Source organism: Crocodylus porosus, unplaced genomic scaffold (assembly GCF_001723895.1).
Source record: "Crocodylus porosus isolate Cpor-Errol unplaced genomic scaffold, CroPor_comp1, whole genome shotgun sequence".
NCBI lineage: Eukaryota > Metazoa > Chordata > Crocodylia > Crocodylidae > Crocodylus > Crocodylus porosus.
This window is the reverse complement of record NW_017728931.1, coordinates 103,948,701-103,959,751: the sequence shown is the minus strand read 5'-3', so window position 1 is coordinate 103,959,751 and position 11,051 is coordinate 103,948,701. Positions and strand designations below refer to the sequence as shown.

Genomic DNA, 11,051 nt, shown 5'->3' with positions numbered 1-11,051 from the left:
GACCAGGGGGCAGTTCTGGGTCCCGGCCCTTCAGAGGGCCAGAGAAGGGCAGCGAGAGGTTAGAGGCCGGGATGGGCTCCTCGCCGAGGGGCGGCTGAAGAGGTCCTGGGAAGCTGTGTGCACCTGGCCCGTGTGCCCGGCGCTGCGCCGCCCCGCGGCCAGGGGTCTCCCCGGGAAGCGAAGGGAAGGGGGGCCCCACTGATCTGGAGGCTGGAAGGGCCTGACCCCGGGGGCGGGCAAAGCTCCTCTTCGCAGCGCGTCGGTGGTGGGAAGTCCGCGCTGCCCCTTTCGTGCCGGCCCGGGCGGGGAGGAGCTGAGACACCTCGTGCGGAATGAGCAATGCCGGGGTCTGGGTTTGCTTTCAGACCTGTGCTGGGGGAAGGGCCGGGGGAGTTCAAGGGCAATTAATGTTGCGGGTCACTAATCCAATAATCTCCATCCCGCGCCCCGAGCCTCAAGGTGTGTGCGCGGCTACCTGCTGCCCCGGGGCCCCGGCGGGGCGGGGCAGGCGCCGGCTGCAGGGGGCAGCGGAGCGGCGGGGAAGGCGCGGGGCCCTGCTCCCCTGTGCTGTGCCCGCCCCGGCTGGGGCCGCCGGCCGGAGCTGCTCTCCCCCGCCTGCGGGGCGGCAGCACACGAGCCACGCGGAGCGAGAGCAGGGCTGGGGGGTGCGGGGCGCCTCGGGTGATCGCAGCCCCAGGCTCAGAGCCAGAGCCCGCTGGGGCTAAGGCTTTCCCTTGGGTCAGCCCCAGCGCTCGCTCCCCACCCCCTCGGGGCACCACGGCCGGCTGCCCACCGTCCCGTGAGGCCCTGTTGCCCACCTTCCCTGGGTCCCAGCGTGAGTCCCTGTTGCCCGCTATCCCGTGGCAGTGTCCCCCACGGCCGGCGGCCCGCTCCCCCAGGCTTTACAGCCGAGGGGGCGGTCACCCCTGCTGATACTCAAAGAGGCAATCGCGAGAGGTTACGCCGGGGCTGGGTCCTGGTCGCTGGCGCAACAATCCCCGAGGCGACGCGGTGGCTTTTCTCTCGGGGGAGGTCAGACTAGGCAAGCCTGGAGGAGCCGTGAGACCGGCCGCTCCGCCCCGGGCGGCCCTGCCCTGCCCGCCGCCCCGGACGCCTCGGCAGTGCCGACACTGGGCCCCACGGATCAGGTGCGGTGAAGTGTCCGCGGGGCGCTGTGAAACACAAAGGCCAGCAGCGGGGGCGGGTCTGTGCCCGGGCCGGGAAGGAGCCCCCGCCTGCGGCAGAGACGAAGTCAGCGCCCAAAGGACAAGGGAGGATAGACGGCTGGTCCTGGAGGGCGGCGGCGTGACCAGCATGCCGCCCCCGCTGGTCGTTGAGCACTTGCGTTCCCGAGCGAGTGGCTTCCGCCCGCCCCGAAACTAATTCAGATATTTCCCTAGCAGCCGGCTGGGCATAACTGCCGACCTGGGCCCGGCCGCACGGTGGCAAATGGCTGGCGTGCTCAGGCCGCCGGAAAAGTCTAGCGCCAAACGTCCCTGACCTCGAGGGAGGCGGGATCCGGCGCCGCAGCACCCCGAGACGCGGGCGGCCCGCCCCGGGCCCGGCGGCACAGAGGTTGGCACCGCTGCATGCTGCTCCCGCCCGAGCGGGCAGGTGTGCCAGGACTGGCTCCGGCGGGGGCTGCGAGCGGCGGGAGGGAGCTGCGCAAGCTAGAGCCACCTCCGAGCGTCCCAGGCGCGTGGCTGGATGTGAAAGAGAAGAGCCCGCCCCGCGCGAGGCTCCGGCAGGCGCTGGGGCTAGGACCCGGGCGGGGGCAGGCTGCCCGCTGCACTGCCACGGCCCTGGCACGGGCGAGGTCCTCTCCGCCCTGGAAGCCACGGGCACGGGACCGTGGGAAGGGCCTCTGGGCACGTGCGTGTGGGCCCACGGGGCCGGGAGTGGGGAGGGAAACCCATCTGAGTGCCCCCGCCCAGCGCCCCCGCAGCGCTGTCCAAGGGGGAGGCAGAGGAGCCGCAGTCCCCGCGCTTGAATCCGGCAGCAGCGATCTTGGTGGAGTCCCGGGACGAGTCCTGGCAGTCTGAATGAACCCTTAGGAGCCAGGTCCAGGCTGGGGACACCGAGGGGAAGAGCAGGGGGACGCGTGAAGGTCTGGGCAGGGGAGCGGAGCAGCCTTGAGCGGACCGAGCTCTTCTGCTCCTTTCCTCGGCGGCTTTGGGGGGCCGCCACGACTTGAGCTGCCCTTGCCTGCGGGAGCTCAACCGGGGCTCTAGAGCCAGTGTCAATGGGGAGGCGAAGTTCAGCTCCACACAGCTGCTGGCAGGCCACAAACACTCAGCCTCCCTTCCGGGGCTTGGGAGAGCGCTTTTGCTTCCTCAGCAGCGTATTTGATCGATATAAGATGCACAGCAGAGCGTCTCACACGCGCGGATCAGGCTTCGGTCTCGTCCAGAGCCCACTGACATAAAGGGATGGGAATGAGAGGGGTTCAGGGCACAGGACGCGGAGTTAGGCTCTACCCAGCCCTCGTGTTGCCACGGCCCCGCCCTGTGGCATGTCTTTTAACCTCTGAGCCTCACCCTCTAAGCGGGACTGACCCAGGGACGGATCTGAACGAGGACTGCTCTTCCGAGGCTGAAGGGGCTGCAACGTCACATCTGCTGGTTGTTACCGGGGAATGACGTCAAAAGCCCCCTCCCTGTACTGATATTTAGCGATTTCCATGTGTGCACATACGTTGCTTCTCATACAGATGATGAATCCCTTCTGGGATTTGCCCTCCCTCGGCTCCTTGCCAGTAAAACTGATGCTTTAACTCCTCACTTACACTCACGTTGAAAATCCGAGAATTATTTCTACAAAAGAAAAGGGAGAGGTCAGAGCCCCCTTGGCCCACCCTCGCAGGGCTCCTTCTCTCTGATTGCGGCGCAGAGCACGTAGCGGCCCCTCCCCACGCCCTGCAAACTACAGCAAAGCCCGCAAAAGCCGGCGGGACCTCCTAACGCGGGGCCGCGGGCTCGCACTGCTCCTGCTAAGCCCTGGCCCCGTCCGAGCTCATCACACGCTGCCCGGCTCCGTCTCCAGCAACCTGGCCCGCACCCCCCAAACCCACCCAGGGTCGTCGTGGCGACCGCGGACGTAGTGCAGGTGTGTTAGGGAGACAAGGAAAAGAGCCGTTCGCTTTAGCCACCTTGTGTCTGTAATACATTTATTAAACTGGCTTTTAGGCAACAAAAAAAAAAAAAAAAAAAAAACTTTAGCGAGCAAACGGCATTAGCAGGGACAGCACTTTCTCACAGGAAAAGAAAGTAGGAACTGGTTTCTATCGGTGGATGGAAACTCCTTCAGTGTCCTTGGCACCGAGCGGGGCTGGGCTCGCCGCAGTGCCGTGCAGGTGCCCGGAGCCTGCCCGCCAGGCTCACTTCACAGCCCGGATTTGTCCCGTGTTTCGTTTGTACTGGGGGAAGTGGAAGCGAGCCGTGCTGAGCTGCCCCGCGACCGGACTGGGGGGATCGCCCCCTCCTCTCGCTCCCAGGCTCCGGCTCCGGCTCCGGCTCCGGCTCCGGTGGAGGGCCTGGCTCTTCCTTTTTTTTCTCGGCGCTGCAGAGGTGACGGTGCTGCTCAGAGACAGCCGGGACACACGCACGGGCCCTGCGGGGGGGGGCTGCCCCGGGACTGCATCTCGTCCCGGGTCTCTAACCGGAAGGGGAAAGCGGCGCCCGGCAGCGCACGGAGATCTGCAGGTGCCCCGCGGACGGGTCAGGGCGCCCGGCGCCGCCCGGCTCCTGGCGCGCGGAGCCTAGAAGAAAAGAGAAGTCAATGATCGCCGAGCCGATGCAGGGCGCTTGCCCGAGCCCGGCGGTGTAACACGTTCACTTCACAGGAATACGGCTAAGCATGTGCTGAACTGGGAAAGGAACAAGTAGGAAAGTGTCATTCATAGTCCCAGCTGCTGCTGGCCCCTCCCAGCCACTTTTTCCAAGGGCCCTTTGGAGTTGATGACACCACTGGGTCCCCTCATAGGCGGACTGATTAGATTAGCCGTGATTGCTAGAGTTCATGTCTCGAGCTGCTGCGGGGAGACAAATCGCATGCATGCATTAGGGCGAGCGGGGAGCGCTGCTCTGCGCGCTCACTTCTAATTGGAGTGAGACGTGATTAAAGGGTTTGCACGTGGAAAAATGCCCCGGGTTGGTGCTCCGTGCCGAGCCGCAGCCGGGGCTGCTGTCTGGGACGTGGGCTGGCTGCGGCTATTTTTCTCCCATCGAGTCCCTTTAAAAAAACCAAAACCAAAACAAAAAAAGGTTTAATTTAAAACGAAAGCCGCGGCGTCGTTACCCCTGTCCTTAGTACCGGCAGAGAGAGAAAACGCCGGCCTGAAGGCGAGCCTCACTCTCCTGCCTTTTAAAATAATAAATAAATACAACGAAAAATACAAAACAAGCAGGTTTTTCCCCGGCACCCGCATTCCGCAGGTGGGACCCGCGGATCTCCCGCAAGCTGGAGCCGCTCTTGTCCATAGGACTGCGCCGTGCGGGACCCTGGACGGGGTCGCGGACCGCGCCGGGCAGAGCGCTTCTCCGGCCCCACAGCAGCCGCTCTGCTCTGGCGCCGAGATGCGTTTCTCCTCGCTGGATCCCTCTAGAAACCGCCTGTCGTGTCACTTAAAAAATCCCACCAAGAACAAAACGAACCCGAGCCCTTGGCTGTGACACAGGGCGGCCACCCCAGGAGCCAGGGGCTAATTGCGATGTGAGACACGCCGAGGCGCGGTGGCTTAGCCCCCGCCTGTGCCCGGTTCACGCCGCGGAAGAGCAGTGCGGCAGGACCGCGGGGGAAGGGAACAGCAGCCCCCGCTCCGGCTCGGGCTCGGGCTCGGGCTCCGGCTTCGCCGCGGGAGCGCGTGGATCAGAGCACGAGGAGCAGGAGAGATTGCTGCAAACGAAGCCCCAGCGCAGGGGCCTGGCTGCCGGGGCCACAAGTGTTTTCTTCTCACCGTCTCGCTCCCTCCCTGGAAGCCACCGGCAAAAACAATCCCGGGCAAAGCCTCCTACAGCCCCGGCGCCTTCTCCCGCCGCAGCTGGCGGGCAGCAGAGGAAGGAGCCGGCTGGGAGACGCAGCCGGGTCAGGGCGTCGCAGGCAGCTGCAGGAGACGCTCCGCGCCCGCCGCACCAGGTTAGCCCCGTTATTATCCTTTCCGATTCGTTTTCTACTTTAAAAAGCCTCGGCGGCGGAACGATGGCTGGGATTAAATAGGAAGAAATGAAAGATTAAGGGCTCGGCTGCGCAGTGCCTCCCTCTAATCGCCTTTGGCTGTAGCCCCAGCTCCAGAGGAGTCGGCCGGTGCTCGGGCGACAGCTGCGGCCAGGGGCGAAGGAGCGGGGCCGACGGCTGGCCGAGGAGAGCAGCCGCTTTCCCAGGGCGGACGACAGCCAAAGGCACTCGGGCCCTGCGGGGGTGGGGGTGGCTCTGGGGAGCCCGGCCAAGGAAGGGCCGGGAGCCGAAAGGCGAACACGTGTTGCGCCAGCCCGGGGGGACGGCAGCCGGCGCCGCCTTCGCCGCCAGCCGCCGGACTCACCCCGCCCGGCCCCGCGCCCCTACAGCAGGCTCGGATCCGCGGGCCCGGAGAGCCGGGCGGCCGGTGCGGAGCCGGCTGGGGAAGGGCTGGGGCAGAGCCGCGCGGCCCCTCGGACGCAGTCACATGCTCCGGCCCCGGCAGAGCCCCGGTGAAGGTGGGCCGGGCTCCGCACGTCTGGACGCACTGTCCCTCAGCGCGGATCAGGCACGGGCCTGGATCGCAGCGTCTCCGTCAGGCTCCGGGGGCAGGAAGCAGCAGGTAAGAGGAGGGCCCGGCGCCGGGAACCTGATCGGCCCCTCCAAGGCGGCAATTAACGACTTAGCCGCGACCCATCTGCCGCGGGCTCTGCTCCAGCTGGGGCAGCCACCGGCCTAGCCTTTGTGTGCGCCCAGGTGGGGCCGGGCCGGGAGCGGGGCCGGCGGGGCGACGCCAACCCACGGCCGGGCCGGAGAGCTGTGCTCGGGGCAACGCCGAGGGCGAGGACACCCCCCAGCCCATAGGGCCCGGGGCGCGCGGCTGGACCTGGCTCGGCAGGACAGGGAGCTCCTTCCTTCCCCGCTGGCCCGGCCCGGAGTCCCCACGTGCGCCCTGGGCCTCCCCGAGCCGCGGCCGGGCCCCGGGCAGCCCCGCCTCACGCAGCGCTGCCCGCCGGGCACACGCCTGGCTCCGCGCCCCGCACGGCCCGCGCGTCTCGGGCTGTCTGGAGGGGCGGATGTGGGGCAGGGCCCGCGCCCCTCGCCCGGCACACACCCGGGGCAGGGGCCGCCTCTGCCGCTCGGCGCCGTCTTGTCCGCGGGCTGCCTCGGGGGCTGGAGGCGCGCGCGCTCCTGTTGTACGCGCACCTGTGTGCATATGCGCGCCTAAAGTCTGCCAGGTGTGTATGGGCAGCTGTGTGCGCGTGCGTATATACGTCTTCGTGTATATACATGTATATATTATATATGTGTGTGTGTGTATAATGTAATGTTATATATATGTATTTGTGCGTAGGTGTGTACATATATATATAATCCGTGTATATATGTGTGTATAATGTGCGTGTACTATGTGTGTCTGTGTATGTAATGTGTGTTTGTGTGTATATATGCGTCTGTGTATATTTGTGTATGTGTATATAATGCGTGTATGTGTATGTAATGTGTGTATATGTGCGTGTATATATGTAGGTGTATATATATATATAATGCGTGTGTGTGTGTACTATGTGTGTCTGTGTATGTAATGTGTGTTTGTGTGTATATGTACACACACATGCATACTCATATATATCAATAAATGCGTAGGTCGTTATAGTGAAGCACTTGATAGATGCGTATGTCGTTATAGCGAAGCATTTGATAGATATATCGATGTAGATGTATGTAGTGAGACGATCGTGCGGGCGGGCGTTTCCCTCGGCACAGCACGGTACGTGCGCACCTTGCACAGGTACAGCTCTAATGTCACGCCCGGCAGGGACACGGAGCCCGCGGGCAGACTGCCGCACTGCAGCCCGTGCCTGGGGCTCTCCCGGCTCCCCTGGGCCGAGCTGCCGGGCCGGGACGGCGTGTCCGGGGCGCGGGGCAGCGGCAGGCAGCACAGGCCGCGGCTGTGAAGTGGCGCGGAAACAACCCCCTTCCCCCCAGCGGCTCTCCCGCGGCCGCTGGCCCGGAGCCGGCCCCAGCTCCGCGCAACGATTTCAGATGATGTCACTTAGAGCCAAACAAGTGCATTGATCGCGGCGCCGCGTGGCCCCGCAGCCCGGCCGCGCCCCGCGCCCCGCGCCGGCTGAGGGAGGGGGCGGGCCGGAGGCGCCTCCTCCCGGGGCGGGAGCCAATGAGAAGTAGCCGCCGGGCGCCGGCGGGGAGCGGGGGGAGAAAACTTTCCCGGTGCCTGCTGGAAGCGAACTGAGCAATTATCTAGTTTACCTTCTGCGCTCGGAAGTTAACGATTGGCGGGGCCGCGGCTGCGCTATTGACACAACACGTCCTATTGACAGAAATAAGTAGCGATTGTCCCCGAGTCACTGGAGCGCCGGAGCAAGCCGCGATGGGCTGGCACGAGGCCCCCGGGCCGGGGAGGCTGGTTCCGCCGGCGGCGGCTCTGGTGACGGCGGCGGCGAGGATGCTGCTCTCCCTCCTCGCAGATCAGTGACAGGAGAAGGGGGAGGGGGGGGGAAGAGGCGTCTACCAAAGCGGCGCAGCCCGGCGAGCAAATGCGATCCAGCCATGGACAATAGTGGCCAGCACACGGCGACCAAACTCCTAGCGCCTGCTCCAGCCAGAGACAGCCTGTCCGCCCGGAGCAACATGATCAGCACTTCCAAGCCGCTCGCCTTCTCCATCGAGCGCATCATGGCCAGGACCCCGGAGCCCAAGGCCGTCCCCGTGCCCCACTTCCTCCAGGGCTCCGGGCCCAAGGGGGACCCCAAGCACGCGCTGCACCTCAACTCCTCCATCCCCTGCATGATCCCCTTCGTGCCGCTGGCCTACGACCCGCTGGCCAAGGCGGCGGGCGGCGGGCCGGAGCCGAGGAAGGCGCACTTGGACTCCTCTTCCCCGGCCTCCTTCAGCTGCGGCGAGCTCTTGAACTGCGCCCTGAGCCTGAAGGGCGACTTCTCCCGCGAGGCGCTGCCCCTGCAGCAGTACAAGCTGGTCCGGCCCCGCGTGGTCAACCACTCCTCCTTCCACGCAATGGGCGCCCTCTGCTACTTCAACCGCGGCGACGGGCCGTGCCACCCCTCCTCCGGCGTCAACATCCACCCCGTGGCCTCCTACTTCCTCAGCTCGCCCCTGCAGCCGCCGCCCAAGGCGTACCTGGCCGAGCGCAACAAGCTGGTGCTGCCGGGCGCGGACAAGTACCCCGCGGGGGTCGCCTTCAAGGACCTCTCGCAGGCGCAGCTGCAGCACTACATGAAGGAAAGCGCCCAGATCCTCTCGGAAAAGATCGCCTTCAAGGGCTCGGAGTTCGGGCGCAGCTCGCCCAGCAGCAAGCCCAAAGTCTTCACGTGCGAGGTGTGCGGCAAGGCAAGTACCGCGCTGCCCCAACCCGGCCCCGCTGCCCCCCGGCCCGGCCCGGCCCGGCCCGCCCGCGCTTAACGTCCCTTCTCTCTGCTTTCCCTCCCAAGGTGTTCAACGCACATTACAACTTAACCCGCCACATGCCGGTGCACACGGGGGCCCGGCCCTTTGTCTGCAAAGTTTGCGGCAAGGGCTTCCGCCAGGCCAGCACGCTCTGCCGCCACAAGATCATACACACGCAGGTGAATACCCCTCCGGCCGCCGGCCGGTCGCTGGGGCACTCGGGCGGGGCTGCGAGGGGATTGCATTGGGGTTCGGGCTTTTTTTTTTTTAGAGGAAAAACCTAAAGGCCCCGGGTAGGGCTGTGGGAAGCCGCCGGCTGCACGTGTAGCAGGACAGGGCGCGTTGCAGACGCCCTCGGGCGGGAGGTGTTTAGCCCCCCGACGAACAGGAGTCCTCCCAAAGCCCCGCACTCGCTGCCTCTTGTTTCCCCGTAGGAAAAACCTCACAAGTGCAACCAGTGCGGCAAAGCCTTCAACCGCAGCTCCACTTTAAACACGCACACGCGAATACACGCCGGCTACAAGCCTTTCGTCTGCGAGTTCTGCGGCAAGGGCTTTCATCAGAAAGGTACCGGGCACGCTCTGGGCCGCCGAAACCGGCGCGGGGATATTTTGTTTTTCTCTGACCATTATCATTTATTATGATTTCACTTTTTCACCTCCGTGGCTGACTGCACGGCTAGATCAAATGACTGGGTCCCACCACCGGCCGTTTGCGGGGCGGGAATACAGCAGAGCCCGCTGCCCTGGCAGCTGCTGCCTGGGTTTGTTTCCCAAGCGCCAGCCGCAGGTTTCAGCGCATTGCCAGCCTCCCCGGGCGCGCTGCCGCTCGGCGCGGGGCTCGCGGGCCGATCCTAATCGTTCATTTCGATCCTGGCGCCGGCGCGGAGGTTATTTGGAAAGACCCGCTTTCTTTCGTTGAGAGGTGGCTTGAGGTCGTGCCGTGACGGGCGGGACTGGGCGTGCATTGATCCGGGGCGCAGAAGAGCGCTGTCCCAAGGCCGCCTGGCCGCCGTGCCCGGGCTGGGAGGGGATCGGGGAGGGCACGCAGCGTGCAGTTTTCAGCCCCGTGTCCCTTTGCCCTCCTTGTGTGTCCGCAGGCAATTACAAGAACCACAAGCTGACCCACAGCGGGGAGAAGCAGTTCAAGTGCAATATCTGCAACAAGGCTTTCCACCAGGTGTACAACCTGACCTTCCACATGCACACCCACAACGACAAGAAGCCCTTCACGTGCCCCACCTGCGGCAAGGGCTTCTGCAGGAACTTTGATCTCAAGAAGCACGTCCGCAAGCTGCACGACAGCGCCCTGGGACTGCCCAGAGGCCCCGCCGAGCTGGGGCCCGACCAGCCGCCCGCAGCCCTGCAGCCGCCGGGCCCCCTGCTGCAGCCGCCTCTCCACCAGCCCCAGCCGTGAGGGCAGCACGGCCCGGAGCTCTGCCGCCTCTTTGCATGCACCTGTTAAGCGGTTTTGTGTATTATGCTCTATATCGCCACTCACATTTACGGGGCTGATCGTTTCCTTCTCTTTGTTTTGTTTTGGTTTGTTTTTCCCCTCCTCCTATTTTTTTTTTTTGAAGACTCGATTCCCCCCCACCCTCCTTTCCCTCCCCTCCCCTTTGACATCTCAGGTTTGGAGATGGTTTTAAAAGCAAAAAAGCCAAGCCAATTTCTGATGTATTTATTGGGATCTGTATTATTCGAGCCGGGAATGCTGCACCACTTTAATTATTTCGATGTGTATATATTTCCATTGTGTTGATTCACATGCCTGCTGGTTGTCCCTTCTTGATTTCCTCCCCCGTTCCTCCCCCTCTTGAATATCGTATCTCTATGGACAGAGCTGGTTCACTATGTACGGAGTTGAGTCTTGCACGTGAAACATTGAATGCGTTGACCTGGTGGAAAAAAAATAAATACTCGGAACACGATGATTGACTCATCGAGGGCGCGCCAGCTCCTGAAATCATTGGGCTCCCCGAGCGCTGCTCCTCTTAGAAAGCTGCGGTTCCCGACATGCGGGGGTGCCGGGGTGTCGCCAGCCGCGGAGGGAAGATGGACGCGGACCAGCGCGGTGGTTGGGTGCCAGGTCCTTGAAATGCACCGCGCGTTAATCAGCAGCAGCTCCGCTGTGAGCCTCGGCTCGGGGGTTGCTAACTGCAAACCTCTCCAGCTTTCTTGCCAAAACACTGCAACAACTGCTAAAGACTTTAATTAAGAGGGGTAATTAGTTCGGCTTTATCAAAGCCCGCTTGTTATACCATTAGCTGCTCGCGGGAAGCTGCCAACCAGCCTTGAAAACCGAGCACGCTCCTCGCTCTCCGCTGGCCGCGCTGCGCGGGGAATTGCTTGCTTGGAAAATCTCCCTCCTGCTGTCAAATGCAACGCCAAGAATTAAAAAAAAAACCACCCCAAAACCAAAAACAACAAGCAAAACAAACAAAAAAGGCGCGG

The 11,051-nt window shown here is 63.9% G+C and overlaps 1 protein-coding gene across 1 annotated transcript; it reads left to right on the top strand.

Moving 5' to 3' along the window:
- Positions 1 to 7,743: 7,743 nt before the first annotated feature.
- FEZF1 (FEZ family zinc finger 1) lies at positions 7,744 to 10,541 on the top strand. The gene is made up of 4 exons (XM_019544019.1): positions 7,744 to 8,541; positions 8,643 to 8,777; positions 9,033 to 9,165; positions 9,698 to 10,541. Exons 1-4 carry the CDS (start codon positions 7,744 to 7,746, stop codon positions 10,012 to 10,014), a joined length of 1,383 nt encoding a protein of 460 aa, XP_019399564.1. The 3' UTR covers positions 10,015 to 10,541.
- Positions 10,542 to 11,051: the final 510 nt, after the last annotated feature.